We start from the raw sequence: 23,887 nt of genomic DNA on the forward strand, positions 1-23,887 counted from the left end.
CTGGACAGAAACACCCACACCCCCATCCATCCATCCCGCACACCACCACATCATCATCATCGCAACACACACGCAACGCACGTCCACCACCCACCACGACCACCCACACACCAACATCCTCGCACCCCCCTCCCCTCCCCTTCCCATCCATCCATCTCCATCCTCCATCCCTGCTCGTCTAGCGTGCTCTGTCTTGCCTGTTCCACCGACATTACCAGCTCGCTGTGGAGACGCCGCAAAGCCTCACTTCCATGACTGGACATTCGTTGCGCTGCTGATCCTGTCGACTTCTTTAAACCACTGGCCTCTCGCCGTCCGCCTTCCCGAATTCTCCTGCGATCGTCTTCCTATTCGAAGCCACAGACTTCCCTGTACCATCGAACATCAACTCGCCTCAACCCGCCTCGCCAAACTTCAAGTCAAGTCAACCTTGAATCCTGCTGCTCGCACAAATCTTCGAGACCCCCCAACAATCCACCAAAAGAGTCTCGAATACCAGGAAACAAATCTTGACTCCCGCCGGGTCTTATTGTTTCGCTGCGCAGCACCAGCCATATTACATAGAAAGACAGGACCAAGAACCAAACAACAGCGTTTTGTCTTGCTTGTCTCGCTCCCAGCAAAACAATTAATTTTCCCCGCCTGGTTTCCACAAGTTCGTCACTCGGGAGACCTTGAATGCGTCGGAGAAGGAGCAACGAGGCTGCAGCAACATCGTGTCACATCACACCTCGTCTACTACCGACGTCTAACACCACACTCTATCCCTCCGTCTTGACTCGGACGGCCTTGGATTCCTCAACCGAGTGGTAGCCCGACACGCTTCACTCTTCCTCACCATACCATACCCACCCTAGCTTCTTTGCCCATCACCCCGCTGTTCTCCGCCAACTTGATTCAACATGAATCATCCTTACAATAACGTCCAGGAGATTCAGAGGCAGATGCAACAAAAGCAACAAGAGCTGGCAAACCTCCAGAACCTTCTTCTTCAGCAAAATGCATCAGTAGCACCGCAAGCTGCCCAGAGCAATTTCAACCTGGTCCCGTCACAAGGGGACTACCATGTAGACGCCGCAGTCGCCTTCACACAACACCAACAGCCCAATGCTGCTCCTCTGCTCAACCGTAGGGCCACAATACCCAGGAGCAAGTCCAACATGGGTTACGCTGCCCAACCCACAAGAATGATGGTAATGCACCACCACAGCTCCCATCACCATCATCACTGCTCGTGACCATCGTGAATCAAGTGTTCCTGTGCTAACAATCTCTTCCAGGAGCGCACAAGTGATGACTCGCCCCATCCCGTAAAGCGCGCGAGGGTCATGTCCCAGCAGCACCCCCGCGCCACGCCCATGACGGGCATGTCTAGAAGTGCTTCCAACAGATCAGAAAAGTCTATCCCTTTCGTCGTCAAGGGCCCTCTGCAACCCCTCCAGACGTCAAATAACCCCAACCCCATGATGGACCGCTTCTACCAAAGCCAAGATGACCCTCATGTCCTGTTCGAGTCCTCCCTTCAGCGATCGCCAACAAATAAACGCCACTCGGGTCTCTCGCCTGTCGAGGAGAACGCAGGTTTCCCAGAGGTCGGCATGAACCCTCTCGACTTCCTCGCTGCGCAAGACGAGAGCATACCGTCACCAGCCATGGTCCCGCCGCCACAGAACTTCCTGACGCCCTACGATGGTCGGAATTCGCAGGCCAGCCTCATCAACTCGGTTTGTCCGTCCATGAGCTCTGGCACATCGGCTGCCGAGACCATGCCCCTTACGAGGGAGAACAGCTCTTTCGACAACCAGTCACTTAGCGGTGCGTTCGGCATGACGAGAATCAACTCTGCACACTCGCAAGGTGCTGCTGACTTCATGTCCCCCGAGGTTTACGCTGTCCCCTCCGGCACGTCACCGAATAAGTCAGACTATCTCGCCTATGTCGGCGCGGGCACTAGCCTGTCGCCTCAGTATCCTCAGCAGTCGCCCATCGACGAGCAGTTCCTTAGCCAAGGCTCGTCGATGATGGAGCGCTCCATTTCCGCTACCAGCAACGCATCCACCAAGTCAAGCACTGAGCGCAGGGCAAAGGAAGCGCGCCTTCAGCAGATTCAGAACGCGAACCGCACAAAGATCTGCCCCAAGCCTCACGACGCTGTCAAGTCCCAGTCTGCTGCTGCCAAGAAGGAAGGCAAGGTTGCTGTCGCTAAGGGCAGCTACACTCGTCCCAAGCACCCTAAGGTGTTCTGCGACATGTGCAGTGACCACCCCGATGGCTTCCGCGGCGACCACGAGCTGCGCAGACACATCAACGCTAAGCATGAGGGCATCGTCAAGAAATTCGTATGCCGCGACCCTAGCACGGTTGGCATGCAGAGTGGCGTCCAGGCCATTAACCCGCTCTCCAAGTGCAAGCAGTGCGTCGCCCGCAAGCAATACGGCGCTTACTACAACGCTGCAGCTCATCTCCGCCGCACGCATTTCAAGCCCAAGACTCCCCGTGGCAAGAACAAGCGGGGCGACGACGAGGAGAAGCGCGGTGGGAAGGGCGGTGGCGACTGGCCCCCCATGAACGAGCTCAAGCAGTGGATGGAAGAGGTGTTTGTGGCTGCCGACGATGAGGTCGCTGAGGGCGAGGCCCAAGAGGAAGATGAGGAGGAGACTCAGGCCACTGCCCAACAATTCGATCCCTCCATGTCGATGGACCTATCTCTTGGCCACATGGGCGAGAACATGACCTACGACATGGGTTTCCCGCAGTCCTACCACATGCCTGAATTGGCGGCGATCGACACTACTCAGGCCTCGTACTTGGCTGTTTCCAACATGCCGCTCTCCTCCGCGTCGGAAGCCTTTGCCTTTTCCCCGTTTGGTCAGAACTCGCCAATGAACAACGGTCTGTCGCACGAGACGGCCTTTTCCATCTCGTCGTCAAACACCGTCACACCCACCAACTACCACCAGGACCCGCTTGCTGCGGAGAGCTATGATGGCTTCACTGCCTATTAAAGACTAATTGGGAATGTTCTTGAATTCTTACGGATTTAATTCTTTCTTCCATTTCGGAATCTTTCACAATCGTGTCACTGGTGTCGCACTCTCTCCCGCGAATCGTGATTGGGTTTGAGATCTTGGGCTGTTGGGCCGCGCTCAGGCGCTCATTGGGCCGACTTTGAGTTGACCGTCTGCATGACGCGGCTCTGCCCAACGTCGCCCTCCACCACGCGACCTCCGCAAGGTCGCCCAAGGAAAAAGAAAGGAAGAATAACGAAAAAAAAGCGAGAATGATTTTCCTTCCCTTGACAATCATGTCATGACACTATGATCAGTACCAACACGGCTGCCCGGTGTCTTCGGCCGGGTGGAAACACTCGCTGTGTTACACCCGCGGGCCCGGATTTATTTCTACGCCCCGTCTTTTCGGTTCTCAGTCACTTCCGGAAGTTCTTTGATGGCGATCTATTTCTATTTTTATCTATGTCTCTCACAACCGGCCGGGTCGAGATACGTTTCACAATGGCTCAGTGGAATGCGGTGACAGCATTTCGCGCATCAAGAGCCGAATGCCTTTCGGTGGTGCAACCGAGGCCTTGAAATTATTGCTGTATATATACAAACACACACACGGCCACGTTTCTGGACGACCAAAACAGTTTCCAGCGGATGGATCAAAAAAGCTGTTGGAAGGCGAACGGAATGGCAACCGTCGCTCCCCGGTCCCGATACTGGTACACAGGCGTTGTGCTCTGCTCTCCGCAAGGAGAGTTTTCTTACTTTGTTTTTGGAATTTTACAATCTTGTGTTTTTCTTGCGAGGTGTTGGGGATTTGGGAAGGGGTACTCACGCTTTCTGGCAAGATGAAAGGATTCGTCCCGTAGACATGTACATACATGGGTTGGATGGATGGGTTGGTTAGGTTCAAGACGCACAGCACGCCCTTGCGTTGGATGGGTTCAGGAACACGGAGGACATGTGGCAAATGTCCCACTCGGGTGTATAGCACGAATTAAGCAAACCAGGTGTTCACCTTTCACCTCATGACCTGTTTCCACCACGTGTGCCCTCTTTTTCTCATTGATCATTGTTATGACCTGGGTAATCTGTCCATCGCAGGGAAGCGTGGGCCTTACCCTTAGGAACAAGTGGTGGAACTTTAGAGGTCGTTCGCGACGACTTGTCCGGTGTTCACAGTCCTGCAGGACGTTGAAACAGGACACGACAGTTTGATTTAGATAGGTAGGTCAAAACCAGGAATCAATAATACTTGGCCACAGTCGAGTGTTGACAAACGCTGCGACTAGGACGGTGAGCTAGGATACCTAGTAAGTAGAGTCTATCACTTGGATACCTAGCCTGTGTTTCGTCTGATCTCGGCAGTCTCTCTACATTTGAAGTCGGACTGAGCTTGCGAGACCAACGTTGGATCTTGGTGCCTAACAGATTAACAGATGGTACTCAGACTATGCATTTGGCGTTTCTGGAATCCTGGAGAGATGACTTTCTTGCTTGGTTCTGGCCAATCGAAGGTAACTGGTATCTTCAAGTAAAGTTTAGTTTGAGTTGTAGGTGGTGGTGCTCTGTCTTGAATGCCTGACTGCCTGCTGGTGGAATGAGCCGGCTTTTTCAGTGGGAGATGTCCGGCATACAGTCCACTTGGAGCGAGATGCCGGGCAAGAGAAATTTCTATCTCTTAGAAGCAAGGCATCTTTCCTCGAGAATTCCGCTCCGATAAAGCGGAGAGACTATCGTGAACGGTGCTGATGGGATGAGCGACCTTAACCAGCTTGATCGTGCTCGAACTTTGTAAATATGCTCGTCTTTGATGATGTGAAATAAGGTAGTTCTGGGTTTCAGTATCCCATTTTCCGTGGTCTGCGACGCGGTTTGCGGGCGAAGAATTCGAAACTAGAAGGAGACCCAGTCCTGCATCAAGAGATTGTCATGTCTAGCTTGAAATCTAAATAGATCTTAGATCTCTCGAGTCGCTCAAGACTTTCGAAAATGATGTCTAGGATCGACAAATTTGCCTCTTGAAATTTGACAAGGGAGTTTAACGTTAAGGCTCAACAGCGGCTCTCACAACTCTCGCAGATCGTTAGACTAGGCTTTACAGACTGCGCGATGAGCTCGCCACCTCATGTGAGGTAAAGCGATACAGAAGAAAGAGACGCCAAGTGTGGATGGGTAAGTAGAGGAACACTACAACCAGATTGTCTGGCTTTGCGTGCCGCTGTCTCGCTTGAGAGGAGTCAAGGCTAGACTCAGCAGAGTTGCTACCGATGCCCATTGGCGAGCGACTTAAGCATTGAAACTTCGGATTACATGTCGATGCATACTCCCATACTTGCGATGTAGTAATGGGGTGCAGCATGTGGTGTTGATTGACGAGACTTGCCGTATTTCTGTCAACGGCTCGAGTTTAGAGTTTCGCTTTTCAGAACCCATGACCTATGAGTGGTTGAATACTTTGACGAAGTAGAGAAAATAATACAGTCGCTGTTCCATCCTCTCAAGTCGCCGGTGGTCGTAAGGTAGATGGAACATGCAACTGCGTGCCTCCACATCAGCTAATACTCTCATCAACCCAAATAATCGCCTTGCTTGGAAACGTTTGCCAATCGAATGTCGGATGCATTTTGCGAACCGGATGCCGAAGTAGTGCTGGGTAAGGTGAAGAAAGCAGGCTTATTGTTGACGGGAATGATTTCCAATTCCGCGTTATCAGGGTCCTAGTGGGTTTGGACCATGAATCGCAAGCCGCAGCCTGCGACGAACTGATAAGGGGGGCGCGGGCGGTTCTTTACTAATAACTGCCGGAACGCCTCCCCCTCCCTCTCTTGGAGAAACTCGGAACCATTCCTTCCCATCAATCTCTCGCCCACCCCACCGATTCCGACCAACCTCACCTGTTCCGCGGAGCTGCAACCCGCGCTCCCCCGGGCTGCGACAGCAGTAAGCGAAGACCACAGACATGGGCCCGGACGCTGGTGTGACGGAGGCCGTGACGCCGCCGTCGACGGCCGCGGGATCCGCATCGGTGCAGAAGCGTCCTGCCCCTGCGTCTGCATCTGTCGAAGTACAACGGTCCAAGAGGGCCAAGTACACCCCCGTCGCCTGGTAAGGAAAGACATCCAATCCACACCGTCGGTGAGGTGACCATCGCGTCGGAAAGACATCTCGCTGACAGAGTTTGACCGGGAAAAAGCAACGAGTGTAAGAAGCGAAAGCTCAAATGCATCAAGGAGGACCACCAGGCCGTGTGCCGGCGGTGTCTCTCCAACGGCGCCGAGTGTATCTTCATTCCCGGCCCGCAGCAGACGCCGCTGAGGGATCGCGAGGCCACCAACGAGAGAGATGAATCCATCAACCCGTATGAAGCACTCACATGTTCCAATCACCACCGACCTAGTAGACTAACGGCCATGACAGCTCACAATACAAGAACTTGAGCGACGAGGTGGCAACTCTGCGAGAGCAGGTCGCCAGCCTAACCTCGTCCCTCCGAGAGCTCACCGGAAAGATTACGCAGATCAACACCCGGTCGCCCGCGGCCCTCGGCGGACCACAGCATCCGAGTCCTCTGTACACGAGCGAATCCAACCGGAGGCCTAGCGAACCGAGAGAACCGCAGTTCGTCGGCCCAACCAGGTCAGCCTTCAGCCTTCGCATCGCCGAGTCCTCGCTCTCCCGCGTGCACATCCAGACGCGCGATGCGTCGCCGACGAGCAGATCCGCATCGCCGGCCGCCTCTGCGAGGGCGGTATCCGAAACCTCAGACCACCCTGCCTCACATCCGGCATCGCAAAAGGACCTGGATTGTCTTCTGACGTTTGAGGCTGACGAGGTTTTTCGGCTCCTTGACGTCTATCAGGATGACGTTGAGTCTGTGTATCCATTTACCAATATGAACGATGTCTCTGCCAACTTGCCGCATATCCTTGACTTTGTTAGGATCCAGCAGAACCCGAAGGCGGGCGCAGATTCGACCGCTGCCGGGGATCGACCCAAGATTGAACTCAAGGATGTCCAGATTGTCAAAGTAGCGATTGCCACCTCTATAGTGATGGAGGCTCAAGGGCAGAATGCCATAAGCACGAAGCTGGTAGATGCGGTGGAGCCGATCGTGTGCCGTGTGTCTGGCGAAGCCTTTATCGACCTGAAAGAGCTTCAGATTATGACTATGCTGGTAAGTGCCGCGTCTCTTGTGACCTGGTATAGGTGGCCACTGAGGCCCTCGGGCCTTTGCTAACTCAACATCCAGAGTATATACTGGTTCCACTGCGGCGAGGAGTTGCTGGCATGGAGATCAATCGGCATCTCTGGACGAGAAGTATTGGAAATTGGTCTTCATCGTCGCGCGATCCTCCTCGAGAACTTCAAGGATCCCAAGGAGAGAGACTTGGCTTTGCGTTGCTTTTGGTGTGTGTATGTACTAGATCGCCGATGGAGCTTCGGCACGAGTCTGTCTTTCGGGCTCATCGATCGGGACATCGATCCTGAGTTGCCAGAGCCGGTAAGTTCCTCCACTATTTGATCAACCTTTCTTGGAGACAAAAGTACTGATTACGGCTGATCAAGGGAGACGAGTATCCTTATCTGAGATGCATGGTTGCCTATGGCAGGCTTTGTTCGAAGGTCTGGGAGGCATTGCCGCCCTTCGAGTCACCATCGCAGTTCATTCCCAAGGATACAGTGGCGTTCCTCGACTTCATGACACTGAACTGGCTCAACTCGATACCGGAAGATTTGCAGCTTCGGCATCCAAGGCTAGGTCTTGCTCCCAGGATCCAACCCCGCAGCGTGCATCGCCTCCGTACTCTACTCTACTTGCGAGGGAACCACATGCGCACGCTCATCCATCGCCACCACGTGCTGAGCACCGCTAGTATCAAAGCAGATATGCAGAGCGCAAAGCTTGTCACCGAAATCGCCCTCGACACGATACAAGTACTTGTCCACTTGAACGAGACGAGCGATATCTATGCGCGGCAGCAGCACGCTTTCAACTACTTCTTGATGAGCGCCTTGGCGGTGATCCTCCTGGCTGTGTGTCACGCACCGGGTGTCTTTACTGAACCTTGCAAGGAGAAGTTTTTGAAAGCTGTACAGCTGGTGAAGGGGTTCTCCCGTCACGGGCATGCCAGTCGGAGGCTGTGGAAGACGATCCGAGGGCTCATGCCGAGCATCAAGTCGTTGGGCCTGCGCAGTGACCCTGAGAAGGGCGATGTAACCCAGCTAGCCGACAATGGGGAGACAGATCCGAATGAGAGCCATGTCAACGGATCGGAGCAGACTGCGGGCCAAAGCGAGCGCGATGGGAGGCGCACGGAGGCAACGTGGGATGCGTATGAGGCTGGTCCGCCGACAGCAAGCTCTATGCCGGACATGTTCAACATGGGCAATGACCTCATGAACCTCTTCGATGCTTTCGGGCAAGCGAATTCTGGGCACCCGGCACCTTCAGACTTTCCTGTCGGCTTCTTCGGAGGGAATGATCAGGGGATGTCACTTGGAGATCCGGAAGAGATTTCACGGAGGTTTCAGGGACTAATTTGACACGCAATCATGAGAGACCCAAGTTTCCATCGATTTCCGTCTTTTTAAATTCCAACTATTCCTTCTCACATATTTTTAAACTACAACTTCCGTGTGAATGGAGACACCAGTCACAACGTTATCAACCGCGGGAACCTCGAACTTCTTCCGCCCAAATGAGATGTAGTAGACCACGCCAAAGGTCAGCCACCCAGCCATCACAACAATCGAATAGTTCATGTTCTGCGGAGTAACGGGCATCGCCGAGGGGAAGGTGCTGAAGATGATCACCACAGTCATCCAGATCAAGCTGATGACGTTCAAGATGGGGCCCAGGACGGGACCAAGCTTGAAGGGGCCGTAGTCCGAACGGTTCAGGTTCTTCCTGCCGTGCACCAGCATATACACGATGGGGATGATGTAGCTCAGGTACATTCCGATGATAGCCATGGACAGAATGGCGTTGAAGGCGGTCGTGTTGCCGAGGTAAATGAAACCGAGCAGCATCTGGAGAACCGTGACGAGAACGACAGAGTGAACGGGGATCTGCTGGCGCTTGTTGACCTTGCTGAGGTAGTGGTCGTACGGCGTGGCCTTGTCTCGGGCGAAAGCCCACAGTGTCCGCGAGGTGGATGTGATGCCGGCGACGGTGGCGGCGACGGCGGTGAGGATGATCATGAGGGACATGAAGGTCGCGCCGCCGTAGGACTTTGTCACGTCCATGAAGATTTGCATAAAGGGGAACCCTGTCGGGGTCGAGAGGAGGGCTTCGAGGGGGCCGGTGCAGAAGAGGAGGACGGTGCCGTAGACGAGGCCCATGATGCCGTTGACGACGACGCTGCCGACCATGGCAATAGGGACGTTGCGGCTGGCGTTGGGCATTTCCTCGGCCAAGTGGCAGGCGGCGTCGTAGCTGTGTAGATGTGTTAGCGCTTGTAGAGCGGTATGAGGGGGTGGTGAGCGTACCCGAGGAAGGGGTAGACGGCGCTGATGAGTCCGACAAGCCATGAGACGCCGTCACTCTCCCAACCACTGGAGTTGACGAATTCTGTGAACACGAACGAGGCTGAGTTCTTGGGTGCCATGACGCCCAGCACGATCAAGATGGAGAGGAAACCGACGACGTGGAGGACACCTGGAGTTGTTAGTAGTGGTCCTTGTTTTCGGAGCCAAGAGTATCGAATTGCTTACCGGACAACAGATTGGCGGTGGGGAGAAGTCTGTGACCCCAGATATTCATAACCATTCCATACACCAAGATCGCCCAGTAGAACAGCATTCCCTGCCATCTTTGTGGGATATATGAATCATCATTGAGGATAATGAGGGCCTGGGTCTGGAGACCGGCTGCGAAGGCGGCCGAGGAAGTCAGAACAACCTGGCCACCCACGGAAATCCATCCGGTTGTGAACGCGGCTGCTGATCGAGTCGATGGTGGGCACAGTGCGGCGACCCAATGGTATTGACCTTTAGAAGGAAAAGAATTAGTCTCTAGCTTCATGCAATTGCACTTCATCGTCTTGTTGAGTTGAGACCCAGATCGAACATCTTCGTAACAAAGACTTTTTAGCATTCAAGGAAAAATCTTACCTCCAGCAGTCGGATAAATTGAAGCGATTTCTCCGAGCGATGAGGCGATGCAAACAGTGCAAATTGTGGAAATGATGCTTTTCACGATGTTAGTCTTCAGGCTCTCGCCTAAGTGATGTCGCCAAGAGTCCCCAGTTTCTGTCATAACTTACAGGTTGTAGAACAAACAAGGTGCGCCCCCGCTAACTAAAGCTGGCGCAACGACTGTTGACAATGCCTCCCATGTTGCCATGAGACAGAGACACAGAGCTCCCAGAGCCGGCAGCGAGAATTGTCTCTTCAACTCCTGCGTGTGCCCGAGTTGGGCGAGGCGCAGGTCGTCGCCATTGACAACGTCGGTCTGTGACTGGGATTCGATTCTTCCTAGAGTCGCGGCGGTATCTTTCTTCATGTCGTTGTCCATGATTAACAGAAACTGTGAAGTCATTTACTATGTCGTCGTACGATCCTACTGAGTTGACCCCTGTGTATCGGGCGATTCTCGAGTTATGTACGCCATGGCTATTACATACAAAGACGGTCCCGTTGTCTCTTTGATCTTATCACCGAAGGGACTGTCAAATCTTTCAACCAAAAACAAGCCTCGAAACATGGCTGCAGTGCCGCGAGTTCCCCCAAAATGGAGACGATATCCTGTACCGGCGATACCGCAGCAGCTTCCTGGTCTACCTTATCTTCAGCGCGAGGTCCAATCATCAGCAATGTTATAATCAGTGACCAATCACAAGAGCCTCTAGCAAGCTTCAAGGCTGGAATCTTCAATACACTAGCTTCTGTCAATGGCTTATCTAGGCCGGGGTTGAAGATAAGAGAGCGATGGAGGCGTTGTCTTGACTCGGTGGCGTTCCGTCTTTCCGAGTCCTTTCCGCGTTGAACACTAAAGCAAGGGCTCGGAAAGTCTTCCGAGGGCATTAAGCAGACAAAGCATCTCGTCTCATTTAATGGGCCAGACTTTCGACGTAACATCTGTCCATCTCTATCACAGCATCACTATCAGCAAAACCAATTGAGAGCCTCTTATAGGTGGTTCCGAAAGTTGTCTGAATTCTTCATAAAGACACAATCTTGCTCAGTCTCGACAAACACCCTGTCAACCACTTCCGGCCACACACCTCTTCAGCACCCCTCCCCTCCCTTGTTCCGACCTTCCCTACTCGACCTCCTCTCTCCTACAATGGCACCCATTCCGCACCCCTTGTCCGCCCTGTCTCCGGAAGAGACCAACCGGGCGCGAGACATTGTTCTTGCAGCGCACGGCGGATCAGTCCTGGACTTCAGAGTGATTTACCTGTGGGAGCCGCCAAAAGCAGATGTGACCAAGTTCCTGGAGCTCGAGCACTCTGGTAAACTCACAGCCTCCTCACCGAGACCAGCGAGATGCGCACAAGCCTTTTACGATGTCATTGGCGGCGCCAGCAAAGCCCAGTATACCGAGTCGATTGTAGACTTGGGCCTGGGAAAGATCGTTGACCAGAAGGTCATTGGTTCCGAGCACCAAGCAAGTCTGACTGTGTACGTCTAGCCCTTAAACACCCCTACCTGGACCCCAGATTTCCCTTGAGTTCTGCAGCGCTAACATGCATATGTGCTAAGCTATGAGTTCGAGACCCTCGCTCAAGCTGTCGAGCGTTCCCCGCTCTTCAAGGAGAAGATCGCGGAGCTCCAGCTGCCAGAGGGCTTCGAGGTCGTTGTCGAACCGTGGCCCTATGGCGCACCCGATGCCGCGGACGGAGACAGCCGCTTCTTCCAGGCCCTAATCTTCGCCCGTGACACGAGGAGCGGCAACCCGGACTCCAACTTCTACGCCTACCCCCTGCCCCTCATCCCCGTCATGAATGCGCACACCAAGGAGATTGTGCGCATCGATGAGCTGGCTACCGGTGGTAAGGGCGACGCCCTCCAGGGCAAGACACATAAGCCCACCATTGTCGACCACTGCCAGGAGAGCGAGTACGTCCCTGAGCTGTTGCCCAACGGCACGCGCAAGGACTTGAAGCCCTTGACTGTTGTTCAGCCCGAGGGTCCTAGTTTCTCCATCACGGATGGCAACCTCATTGAGTGGCAGAAATGGCGCATGCGTGTTACCTTTAACCCTCGTGAGGGTGCTGTTGTTCACGATGTTCGCTATGATGGACGTCCGGTTATGTACCGTCTCAGCATGAGCGACATGGTATGTTGCTACAATATTTGTACTTGATTTTGGTTCAAGAGCTTTCACTAACATGACCTGTGCTCCAGACTGTACCTTATGCTGATCCTCGCCCACCTTTCCACCGCAAGCAAGCCTTTGACTTTGGTGATGGTGGTCTTGGCAATGCAGTCAACAACTTGACCCTTGGCTGTGACTGCCTTGGTGTCATCAAGGTATGTCTCAATGCTTAATACTCTCAGTCATGGAAGCCTACTTACACAAGTGAATAGTACTTTGATGGTGTTCTCACCGACGCCAAGGGAAGTGCCGTCGAGACCAAGAACGTCATCTGCCTTCACGAGCAGGACAACGGTATCAACTGGAAGCACACCAACTGGCGCACCGGCCGTGCCGTCGTCACCCGCCGCCGTGAGCTCGTCATCCAGTTCATCATCACTCTCGCCAACTACGAGTACATCTTCAACTTCAAGTTCGACCAAGCGGCCGGCATCGTCGTCGAAGCCCGTGCCACGGGTATTGTCTCCGTCGTCAACATTGATCCCGGCAAGACCGCCCCCTGGGGCAACGTCGTCAGCCCGGGCGCCCTGGCGCAGAACCACCAGCACGTCTTCTGCGTGCGCATCGACCCCTCCGTCGACGGCAACGAGAACACGGTCGTGCAAGAGGAGAGTCTGCCGCTCAAGATGGACCAGCGGACGAACCCCAACGGCAACCTGTACGAGGTCAGGCAGACGCCGATCACGACGTCGGCGGGCTTCGATGCCGCCCCGATGAACAACCGCGTCTTCAAGATCCAGAACCTCAGCAAGCCGAACCCCATCAGCGGCAAGCCCGTCGGATACAAGATCACGCCGCCGGCGACGCAGCTTCTGCTCGCCGACCCCAACAGCGTGCAGTCCAAGCGTGCGCTGTTCGCGCGCCACCACCTCTGGGTTACCAAGTACAAGGACCACGAGCTATTTGCAGGCGGTCGGTATACCCTGCAGAGCAAGCTCGAAGTTGGAGGTGTCAGCGATGCTGCTGACAGGAACGAGGACGTCCTGAACCAGGATGTTGTCGTCTGGAGCGTGTTTGGTCTGACGCACAACCCTCGTATCGAGGATTGGCCTGTCATGTGAGTATTTCCCTTGATTGACAGCTCTTCTGTGAGCTCTTCTGTGATTACAGATTGACTAATAATGATTTTAGGCCCGTCGAGATGCTGCAATTGCACATTACCCCCTCTGATTTCTTCACTGGAAACCCTGCGCTCGATGTGCCTTCAAACAAGGACATTGGCTCTCAATTGACTTCGGGCAACCAGAGCTGTTGTGCTGAGAAGGAGGCCCCTATTAAGAGCAACTTGTAAAGGGGCTGACCAGATTGACAATCAGTCTATGTATTTTATGAAAAAGCGCTGTTTTTAGATAGAGCATGAGACCCATGATATCAGAATCATTACTTCCAATTTCATCTCAAGATTACCACGTTTCTGGACCTTGCGAGTGTTAGCTGAACCGCATGTTTGGACTAGCACGTCTCGTCGTTGATTATTCTTGGAATTGCCTGATTTAAGTTTTGGGTACTTCTGATGGGTGTACCTTTACCTCTTTAGGCCTTCCACTTTATTCGCATGTTTCTAAACCTGGAAATCGTGGACGAGGAATTTAATTACTACAAAAGACATCAAAATCAATGTAAATTTTTATCAGACTGCTGTAGTACGAGGATCTAGATGCAGCATTGAGATTTTCACTTGATGGGTTGACTGGCAACACCATGGTTGGTGTCCTCGTGGCTTGCAATTCTCAAAATGTTAATAATACCACGTGAAGGGAAATTTCATCTGTGATGCGGTGGATCATGGTAATGATGCCAAGGATAGTCCCTTACATGTGTCTACCGTCCAAATCATCTGTCGAATCTGTATCTTGAAGAAGTCTTGCTTCAATCTTTCAAACATGTCATAGTGATCTGAGCTACTATCTCTAGTGCAACCCCCGAAAGGCTCCATGAATGATCCACTGCTATCATTCGCCTTCCCGGGTACCTAAGCTTGGTGACCAACTTTAACCTTTCCGTAGCTTCCATGTGTCGAGGATCGGTGTCAATTTACATTGAGATAAGATAACCCTACGGGTATGTTGCCATCGGAACGATTCCGGCAAAGGGAAACGCGTCAACGAACCCCCACAGAGATAAGAGAAACGCACAGCTCGGAACCGGAAAGCCTTTATTTAGATGATTAGATCGTGTGATGGTGGCGTATCGCCGACGAAAACCACAACTGTTGACACAAAGAAGTCAGGTCTTAGTCCGAGGTCGGGGAGGTCCTCAAGTCAATGAGACCGAGAGCTGTGGGATACCGATATTCACGAGAATAAATGATCTCCAATGTCTTCCATACTTAGCTTCAGTCATGTCCGGTAAGATTTTCGACAATTGACTGCTCTACCTGACAGCCGCAACTGCTCAACCAGACAGATAGTACCCAGCTAGTAAGTGCGCCAAGGACTGAAGCATTCTAGCTAACGAACAGAAATATTGCTTATATAAAGCTCTCGCTCAATGGGCCATGATGTTCTGCATTTTCAAAAAGTCTGGCCGCAAATTTCCTCTCTTTCTTTCAAATCTCGCAACGTACCTGGGAGGCCTGAATAGCAATTAGTGAGTGGGCCCAATTGCATCTTTAAATTGCCAATGGATATCCAGCATGTGTCAGAACCTGCAATTGCATCGCGATCAGTAGTAGGTAAACATGTATCGGCGGCAACTGACAGCTTCGGGACAGGCAGACTTAGCGTATGACATCCAGTTCGAGGGCAACATGGTTAAGTGTAGTCCGAGCTTGGTGATGCACAAGTCATCCGGCATCTAAATGTGATCGTCTACCCCTACGGTGGACCTGAAATAAGGTCTGGCGCACCCAGTTCCCATCGGCCGAATTGAGCGACTCGCCCGGGGTGCATGTCGTGTCCGACAGAACTAGGTTGTTTGTGTGGATTCAATATATTTGATTTCTATAGTGCTCAGGCACAAGGACCAGAAGGTAGGCCAGGTCGATTCCCCTATTCCAAATTTTCAATCGCTTGGACTGCTTGTCATATCTTGTAGAACTTCAGGATTGCGATAGCATGAGCGCTCATTGATGGGAAATAGGTGATATATAGTGTAGACAGCACTTAGATCTCGAAAGGATCAAGTTGAAGAAATTCTGCCTTTTCACACAGCCGCAAGGCCCGCCCTCCGCCTGAAGGCCATCTTAATTTCCATCGTGATCGCTATGCGTCCGACAACCCCTGAAATTCCCACGTGCGCGACAGTGCACGCTTTGATCATCCCCAGGCCCTTTCGCATCCTCAATATCGCCCACATTCAAGCTCACGTCGGTTCGAGAGTGTTCTGCATTTAAGCAGCGGTCTCGACCTTGATGCTGGCCGAGCCGGCGGACTGGTAGCCCTCGGTGGCGACGATCATGTAGTCAAAGGAGGTACCGAGGGTCATGCCGGCGTTCTTCCAGGCGGTGAAGAAGTTCTGGGTGGTGACGGTGCCGCCGACGCGCTTGCTCTCGCGGATGGCCCAGAACTGCTTGAAGGTCTGGGTGCCGTCGATGGACGGGGCGTTGGTACGGGTGCTCTCGTACAGCTTGTAGACGGAACCGTCGGAGGTAACCTGGCCCTTGAGGGTGCCAGTGCTACCGGGGTTGTACTCGCCGTGGTTCTCAACGATGTAGTACTCGATAAGCTGTGAAGAGTTGGGTCAGCGAGTTTGCACATATGCACTCATGTGGTAATGGAGGTTACTTACAGGGTTTCTGGTCCATCCGTAGACGGTCAGGTAGCTGTTGCCGTTGTTGACGGGGGACCAAGTGCCAGAGTACTTGATGCTCTTGGCACCACCAGTCTTCCAGCCCTTTCCACCGACAAAGTTGCCGCCAGACTGCCACTGGATGCTGTAAGCGCCAGCAGCGCCGTTGGTGTAGGTGACGGGGGAAGCGCCATCGGTCCAGAAGCTGTAGAAGTAGCCGTTGCTGGTTCCCTGGGAGGAGGGGGTCGAAGCGCGCTTGATGAGGTCGGTGGTCATGGGCTTGTCGGTGGCGGGGGCGGCGAGAGCGCCGACGACAGCCAAAGAAGCTGTGAAGAGAGAAGTGAATGAAACCATATTGACAGGTGGGTTTTTGATATGTACAAAAAAAGGTCAAGAGAACGAATGTAGCGGTCGGAGTATGAACAGAGAGGCTGGTGAGGCTGAGAGAGGAGGAAAGGAGAGCAGCGTAGGTTGGGCGAGGACGAACTCCGTCCTTTTCAATCTAATTCTTTCTCGATCGTTTATCTGGGCCCAGAGCAGCACCCGATGATGGGATGACAGGGGAAAACGGAGATTCAAGTGCCGTTTCCTATGGGTATTTGGCCATCGGTTGCATGGGAACTGGGGGTTGCTTTCTCGATGGGACCGCCCTGCCCAGAATAAACTAACGTCGACCCACGTGGGTAGCATTCTTGGGACCAGGTGGGAACATCAAGAAGTTGCTCTCTTAGCAGAGCTGCGCGAAGTTTACGAGCTTTTCGGTTTTGGGGTGACAAGAGCCCATGTGTGGTTTACTGGTTCATCACCAACCCCTGGGAAATCTTTCCCAAACGGTCGACGAGTGGCCGGCCGTGATGGACCGATGAGGAACTGTGGGGTTCCGCCAATGGACGTGTCGAGTTTAGGTCAGGAGTCGGATTGAGTGGCCGCATCGTCGGGAGTAAATGAATCAAGCCGGGGCCGATGTTGCATGATCCTTGCTACGCTCTCCGCAATTTACGCAAGGGGCATGCTCCGGCACTGCGGCCGAGAAAGCGGTTCCTCTTTTATTTTCTTGGGAAAAGAGTCTTAGAGGCAAAGAGGCAGCTCGTCCGTCCCCCTATTACACATGATCGTTTGTTTAGCCGGCCATGCCGGTCTCCAGGATGACATTTATCCAGAACAAATGACAGCTAAGATGATCCCAGAAACCATCTTAAAGTCGGACGGGATCTCGAGCATCATCTTTAAAACAAGCTGTTAAGGTTCGGGATGGTGGCACTAGCAGCGGCCCGTGAACGATTCAGCGGCACTTGGGGGGCATTCTGCGTAACTGCTGACCTCGAGGTGGGAATACATCTCTTTACCCGTCGGCTGAAGTCATCTAGTGCTCTCCGGAGCAGAGGAACGGAGGCTGCGAATCTTAGCGTACCAGATTCACTGCATTTTTGAATCTCGCGAACGATTAGCTTCCATGGTGCCAGTGAGGGGAAGAGCATGAACGCCGAGGTTTAGTCGGCCAGCTTATGAGGTCTCTTATGATAGTACCATATTTTCTTGTGCAGTCGGACCCAAGCTTTTGTTCAACCTTGTAATAATCTCGAAACTCGATTCCGGGCCACATGCATTCTAGCCCGCTAAGCAACCACGGGAGTCATGCCGGTACTTTAAAGAGATACCTAAGTTACACTGCTTTTGTCGCCGGATCTGTGCGTTTGAGTTCGACGCCGCAGCGTGAATATTTTTCGTTCTCTCTTACACGATACATTTTCCTGGGCGCGCAGTCCCAACTGACGTCAGTTCTAACTCTGAGCTGTCCCTCACCATATAGCTTCCGGATTAACCACACTCGTCTCTCCAGAGTCCAGAGCGAGCGGAACCCTACGCCATGATGAACTGGTTTGCCTGGCCTCTGCCGATCCCTGATCTACGCCACATTCCAACGTATGGCCGTTCTCGACCAAGCCTCCGAGTTGTCCAACGCCTTGGATCCCCTTTGCCATAATGCCGATTTCCAGTTCGTAGGATGCTTGGTGGGATCAAGCGCTGCCTCCAAGCCACATCCCCAACCAATCGATCCTATGCCACCTTCCAGCCGCTAACACAAGCAAAGCAGCGACGCCAGCGCCAGCACGCCCAGCTCGTTCTTCTTTGCATTAGCGGATGGCAAGCGAAGGACCCTGACTTGCACAACGGGGCGCTCGGCCTGCACAAACCCCGCATTTCGACGCGTCCAGACTTCCCCCCTTTCTGACCAGACCTCCCCCAGAAACGAAAGGGCAGCAAAGACACCAGACGAGACGACGTCAGTGCGAGCTCTGGTGGCACCACCCTTCGCCCATTGGTCACCCTTTGTCGTCCTGTAAGTGAGAGGTGGCTGTCATGCCTCCTCATCAGATCATAAGTCGCACCCTTCAAAATGCGGGGTGCGTCAACCGCCGTCCGTTGCGGGTGAAGCCGTGGGAGCAGCAGAAGTGGCACAACTCAACGTCGCAGGCGGTGAGGAGTTGTGGTGCCAGCCTTCCCTTGACATGCCATCAGCGAGACTCGTCGACGACGACAACGCTTCAGAGCAGACGAGGTTTCCATACTTCCAGTTGTCATCGCGACTCTGACGACAAGATGATGCCGATGTTGTCCATGGGAGGATTGCCGCGGTCCAACTCGTGCAAGACGCACGCAAAGGCGCGGCTCAAGGAAACTCTCACGCCTGATCTGCTTGAGAAGCTCCGCCGGTTCTGGTTCAAGCACCTCAAGACCGATGAGGCCTATATCTTACCCCAGAGGAGCCAGATGGGCCGATGGTTCTACTCCGACGTCGACTTTGACGAGGCTTGCGTGTGCGTTGCTCCTTAGGTCGCAAAGATGAGGATTTTGCTGATGCGCAACCATAGGAAGAAGTTCCGACCTGTCTTGGAGGCCATGAAATCAGCCAAGATCACAACCAGAGACATTCTCACAATTGTGAGGCCATTCACACCCTTGCAGTGGCTCGGCCTTGTCCTCCTCCTGGACCAAGTCCCGCGAAACGTCTACCGGGGCCCAGAGTCGTCGACAGTCTTCAAATTCTTTGACCCTATTGCGCGCGAAATCGCACGTCATGCCATCAACGCTGGCGCCGCGACTCACAACAGGATCAAGTACCGTGTGGCCTACCGCATGTGGTTCTACCTGCCCTTCATGCACTCAGAGGACCTGGCGCTGCACGACTTTGCTGTTGCGCAGTACCAGCAGATGAAGCACGATTTTGAGGAGCTGATGGCTGAAGACGGGGAGGCCGGGAGTGACGACCAGCGCAAGTGCTGGGGCGTGTTGGCGGTGCAGAAAGAGACCGCCAGAGATCTGCTGGAAACGAATTGTGACTTTGAGACGAAGCATCGCGACATTATTGTGCAGTTTGGACGATACCCTCATAGAAACATGGCCATGGGCAGGGAGTCTACTGCGCAGGAGAGCAAATATCTTGAGACGGGTGGCGAGACTTTCAGCGCTGCGAGCTAATCTGGTGGCCCTTTTTTGTACAACACTACTAGCAATCAGCCGTGAATTTTCGACGATGGTATTGGCATTGGGTAGCATTGGTTTCATGGGATAGGAGCAACATGTAATAGCAGCTTTAAGTAATTTGATCAATTCGTGAACTCGTTTCATCAATTCTCAGCCTGCTATTTGTAAATCATTCCCCAAGTGCACAATTAGCCTAGTCAGCTCAGATGTGGAGTTGCATGAAGTATCCAAAAGAGTATGTAGAATCCTTCCCGCTGTGATATCTTGTTTCGCATTGAGAATTTCGAATTACGAACTAGGTAATTAAAATGAGCTCGCTTGCTTTAGAATATCGAGTGGTTAAAGGGAAAAAAAAGAAAAACACATGGCTTGTTGCGGAAGAACTGGAAGTCGACGCATCGTAGGCTAGCCTCACTCTTACCTTGTAACTATCGTGAACCCACCACAAACCTCAAAACACAAACATACAACACCAGGTATTCGCTGGTCGTCACCGACCCAACTACTAATCCGGCCCTCACTGGCTTGTCTGTGGGAGAGCGGACGGGATCCCGAATTTTCCAATGGGTATGGTCGTATGTGGTGGTTGACTGTCGTGAGGTTGCTCATGGTCGACAAAGCCGTTCTCAGCATCGGACCCGAGTACTTCACTAATCTTGTCTCTCGTGTCCAGCTGGTAAACTTTAACGTGACTCGGGCTTGACATTGAGGGGTCTTGCGTTTTGGCTTCGTCACTATCCGTTTTTGAGTTCTTCTACGCATGCTGCCGAGTGCAATGTGTGGCTGTTTCGGAAACATGAAGTCATCCCTCCTTGGTTCAGGGGCCCGGCAAGTGACAATTGCTCTCCCTACGCAGCGGATGCCAGCGAAAATTGGACCAAAGGACCTTCGATCTTGATTAGAACAATTGAGAAATGTCAATTTTCTCGTTATTCGTCATTTGGCTGTCCGAGGCCTTGACGAAACGTGCCTCATGCTGAATTGTGAAAAAAAGCTGTGCATGTTTAAGAATTGCTTTCCCCGAGCTTGAATAGCGTTCAAGATCACTGGCTTAGACGAATAGATCCGTTACTATTTTCTGCGGGTTTTTGAATTTCTACCCTTTGTGATCCAAATATATTCATTGGCGTGGGCTGCTCGCTATACCGCCACCATGTCGAAGAAGTTTGGTCCATCATCAAGGCACCAACTTTGGGAATTGGCTATGCATAGGTAATCACTGAACTTCATGTTGAGCAATTGAGCATCGCTCTGAATTTACATAAAACTTTCGATGAGTATGCGAACTTCACTTCTCTATTCCCCTTTTGCGACGATTATTCATTTTCCGTCACCAATGGCTTTTCACGTATCGACACTGTTGCTTTGTCTTCTTCTGGGCTAATATCCAAATTTCCCTCTCTCGTCTGCCTTCTGCTTCTTGTGCTTATTGGAGACGTCCGTCCATCAAAGATATAGTCCTTCCTAGCTGTTTGCCACAGTGGGGAAAGCGATCCATTTGTCTGCTCGATTGCCGGAAGCGCCAGCATCACCCCATGATTTCCAACATTCGTCCGGTTAGTGCTGTCGGCCAACGTGGCAGAGGGTATGCTCTCGGGGCCTCGACAGTCGCAGGCGCTCATTCGAGTGAACGCCAATAGTTTGTTGAGCACGACGAATTCGACTTTGAGCTTAACGCTGTAGACAAATGGCTTGCACATTGTCTGAATCTCGAATTTGTCGCTGTATTCCAGGATAATCAGACCTGTGTCTAGTATAAAGACAACAGCGAACAGTGAAGCCAAGTGCCGTACCATGTTTGTGACAGCCTTTGGTTTGATTGCGCTCAGCGGCTTGAGGCTTTTGTAGCCTTCGTACAGGAAGAGAGATGCGATTATGGTCTCCTGGATGGTGAAAACGACGAGCTCGACCTTTTCGTATATCTTGAAGGGCATTACGTATTGCTTGGGGCTAGTGTTGGCGAGGAAGAAGATCACCGTCTCCGGGATATGCATCGTGACGGCGTTGAAGATGATCATCGTTAAGATCCAGCGGATCTTCCGTTGGCTGTGAACAACCAGGTGCAACCGCGACCAAAGAACAATGGCCTGGCCTGTGACCATCGAGTACCAAGCTATCGGGATAATGATACTCGATGCGAATATTGCTTTCTGGTAGTAGCCGAAGTACCGTAGAATGAAGGCGATCACGTTGATGTTGATGCCAGTATTAGACACGATCATGCTCCAGAAGTATCTTCCTCGCCGGCGCTTGAACGTCGTGAAAATGGAGAAGAAGGTTTCGATTGTATTGTAGTACGCGGTCGCAGCGAATGCAATCATCACCATCGCCTGGACCTGAGAGACCGAGATGGTGCCCGTCTCTCCGGCCATCTCTCAGTCGAGAAGTCCAACTCGGTAAATCGACGGCGCTAGTAGTAGTTCGTACCTTGGGGAAAGCATTATGCGAGAGGAACACAACCGAGCGGCGGCGGCGGCGGCGTCATCAAGACGGGATGGAAGATGCGATGGCGCACACAGCCTTACTACGTAGGGTAGAATGGATGTCCGCTAGTACTTAAGACGAGCGCCATTCATCTGCCAGCTGCAGACTGCACTCCCATATGCAGGTTCATGACCCCAGGTGCTGCCACAATAAGGTTTGGGAACCACCTCACGAAGAAAGCTTATATGCTGTGTGGGTACTACCGATCCGCGTCGACAGTGAAACCAAAAAGATCGCAGAGCCAGTCAGGGTCTTGTTACTGACTCGTTTGATGCTCCGGCTCTCTAGAGGAGTCGAAGCAGGCGGCGACGGTAAGTTGCGTGTAACCTCCGTACACTACCTGGTCGCCGTGGAATTGGATTATACCGCGAGGTTGCATAAACTCAATATGCTTTTCAGGAAGGTCGAAGCAACTCGCCTTCAACTATTGGTTCCCAAAGACATGGCAAGCTTGATGGGTTGCCCCGTTGCTTCAGGGTCGCCGGGGAAGCGTGGACAAGTGATCGGTCCTAGAGGGTTCACACGGACGAAGACTGTATGTGGTTCGAAGCTGTTCTTTGTGGAGTTCAGATGGCAAACAAGTTTTCCGGGGGGACCGGAAACACCATTGAGATCTGGCCGTTTGAAGCGCAGGATAGGTTCTGCCCACTGACCTCAAAATGAGGACTGCTCTGGTCGAGTCTGACGTCTTTGTCTGCAGATCATTGCAACGTTTTGCTTAGCTTGAGACAGACAGACTTCCTAAAGATATGGACGTGCATTTGTCGACGAAGTGCAGGAAAAAAACCAAATTAACATTCACCAAGTACCTACATATGGCTTTTCCGTTGAGAAAAGGCCGGGACTACTGAGGATATATAAGGCCGATCCGAATGTCTAGACCTTGAAGCAAGGTATTAATCCACTTTCTACAAGAACAAAGAATGATCTAGCTCTGTGTCGACTTGCTTTCAAATGCCTGATTACGTCTTTGAGAACCCTTTCGAGCTGGGTCTGATAGTGCATTTGAATTTTCATCACATAAAAAGAGGACCAAAGTTCTTTCTCCTCTATATACACTGCTGCTTCCACTCAGGCTTGGGGATTTGATTTAACCTACATGTACATTACATGTAGCCTCATGTCTTGACTTTACGTCAAGAACACAGCCTAATAGAGTTATCTCCACGTTGATCGTCAAAAGCTCCAACTGGGACTCGGGCGAGACTTCTGCTCATTGATCCTTCAAATATGGGCAGAAAGTTTCATTATACTTCTATATTGAGGCTTCATGAATCAGTAGTCGTTGATGTGCAAGCATGAATGAGTCGCGAGAGTGGTTATACACGTGCACTCAGCGTAGTGACTAAAATACGTCATGAGAGGAGAACGACTACATGAGAGTTGAGCTTCCTAAATGAGCTAGATGAGGGGATGGATACTAGCTATGTGCTACAACTGCACTCGCGAAATTGACTGGCTCAATTGGGAAAAGTTGACTTCATATCTACGATTTCAAGCTTAATTATTCTGTCCATGAAGAAAGCGACACTTTGCTGGTGACATTATAGCTTTCTTGAGCGAAGTGTAAACTGCGGAAGTTTTCTTCATGTGCTTCGAATATTTGAGGCGTAAGTTGTGACAGTCTCTGTTCAAGTTTGAAGATAAGTATGGGCCTTTAGGACAGACTCACGGATTCTTTGCAGCTTGTTATAAGTCAACATTCAAGTCTTCAAAGGCTGCTATTTAGTAGCAGAATTTGATCAAAACGATTAAAGTAATATCTTGTTTCCTTCTCTTTTGTTCCAGTTCTCTCAACGGCACTACTGATGACACGTCCCTCAGCATACAGGAGCCAGTTCTAGGAGGAGAGGTTTCA

General features: G+C 52.2%; 8 protein-coding genes across 8 annotated transcripts; 4 read left to right on the plus strand and 4 right to left on the minus strand.

Moving 5' to 3' along the window:
* Nucleotides 1–902: 902 nt before the first annotated feature.
* BDZ83DRAFT_575434 (key lime pathogenicity protein) lies at nucleotides 903–3,005 on the plus strand (the record flags this gene model as incomplete). The annotated part of the gene is made up of 2 exons (XM_060504813.1): nucleotides 903–1,193; nucleotides 1,281–3,005. The coding sequence occupies 2 exons, from the start codon at nucleotides 903–905 to the stop codon at nucleotides 3,003–3,005; spliced, it is 2,016 nt and encodes a 671-aa protein (XP_060366091.1).
* Nucleotides 3,006–5,844: 2,839 nt separating this feature from the next.
* BDZ83DRAFT_277275 (fungal-specific transcription factor domain-containing protein) lies at nucleotides 5,845–8,590 on the plus strand. The gene is made up of 5 exons (XM_060502105.1): nucleotides 5,845–6,113; nucleotides 6,202–6,366; nucleotides 6,426–7,182; nucleotides 7,258–7,509; nucleotides 7,575–8,590. The coding sequence occupies exons 1-5, from the start codon at nucleotides 5,968–5,970 to the stop codon at nucleotides 8,550–8,552; spliced, it is 2,298 nt and encodes a 765-aa protein (XP_060366092.1). The 5' UTR covers nucleotides 5,845–5,967; the 3' UTR covers nucleotides 8,553–8,590.
* Nucleotides 8,591–8,627: 37 nt separating this feature from the next.
* BDZ83DRAFT_575450 (amino acid permease) lies at nucleotides 8,628–10,512 on the minus strand (the record flags this gene model as incomplete). Its single annotated transcript, XM_060504817.1, has 5 exons — nucleotides 8,628–9,444; nucleotides 9,498–9,666; nucleotides 9,723–9,998; nucleotides 10,122–10,198; nucleotides 10,274–10,512. 5 exons carry the CDS (start codon nucleotides 10,510–10,512, stop codon nucleotides 8,628–8,630), a joined length of 1,578 nt encoding a protein of 525 aa, XP_060366093.1.
* Nucleotides 10,513–11,295: 783 nt separating this feature from the next.
* Nucleotides 11,296–13,621, plus strand: BDZ83DRAFT_575286 (copper amine oxidase; the record flags this gene model as incomplete). Its single annotated transcript, XM_060504793.1, has 5 exons — nucleotides 11,296–11,633; nucleotides 11,715–12,291; nucleotides 12,360–12,485; nucleotides 12,543–13,387; nucleotides 13,462–13,621. The coding sequence occupies 5 exons, from the start codon at nucleotides 11,296–11,298 to the stop codon at nucleotides 13,619–13,621; spliced, it is 2,046 nt and encodes a 681-aa protein (XP_060366094.1).
* A 2,039-nt stretch (nucleotides 13,622–15,660) lies between these two features.
* Nucleotides 15,661–16,413, minus strand: BDZ83DRAFT_751275 (family 11 glycosyl hydrolase; the record flags this gene model as incomplete). Its single annotated transcript, XM_060514030.1, has 2 exons — nucleotides 15,661–15,996; nucleotides 16,060–16,413. The coding sequence occupies 2 exons, from the start codon at nucleotides 16,411–16,413 to the stop codon at nucleotides 15,661–15,663; spliced, it is 690 nt and encodes a 229-aa protein (XP_060366095.1).
* Nucleotides 16,414–17,264: 851 nt separating this feature from the next.
* BDZ83DRAFT_617750 (uncharacterized protein) lies at nucleotides 17,265–17,569 on the minus strand. Its single transcript, XM_060508040.1, has one exon. The coding sequence runs from the start codon at nucleotides 17,535–17,537 to the stop codon at nucleotides 17,286–17,288; it is 252 nt and encodes an 83-aa protein (XP_060366096.1). The 5' UTR covers nucleotides 17,538–17,569; the 3' UTR covers nucleotides 17,265–17,285.
* A 1,091-nt stretch (nucleotides 17,570–18,660) lies between these two features.
* Nucleotides 18,661–19,539, plus strand: BDZ83DRAFT_650856 (uncharacterized protein; the record flags this gene model as incomplete). The annotated part of the gene is made up of 2 exons (XM_060510407.1): nucleotides 18,661–18,878; nucleotides 18,933–19,539. The coding sequence occupies 2 exons, from the start codon at nucleotides 18,661–18,663 to the stop codon at nucleotides 19,537–19,539; spliced, it is 825 nt and encodes a 274-aa protein (XP_060366097.1).
* A 1,256-nt stretch (nucleotides 19,540–20,795) lies between these two features.
* On the minus strand, nucleotides 20,796–22,154 carry BDZ83DRAFT_277327 (uncharacterized protein). Its single transcript, XM_060502106.1, has one exon. It carries the CDS (start codon nucleotides 21,915–21,917, stop codon nucleotides 20,862–20,864), a length of 1,056 nt encoding a protein of 351 aa, XP_060366098.1. The 5' UTR covers nucleotides 21,918–22,154; the 3' UTR covers nucleotides 20,796–20,861.
* Nucleotides 22,155–23,887: the final 1,733 nt, after the last annotated feature.

Source organism: Colletotrichum acutatum (assembly GCF_030867785.1).
Source record: "Colletotrichum acutatum strain CBS 112980 chromosome Unknown BDZ83scaffold_36, whole genome shotgun sequence".
NCBI classification, from domain to species: domain Eukaryota; kingdom Fungi; phylum Ascomycota; class Sordariomycetes; order Glomerellales; family Glomerellaceae; genus Colletotrichum; species Colletotrichum acutatum.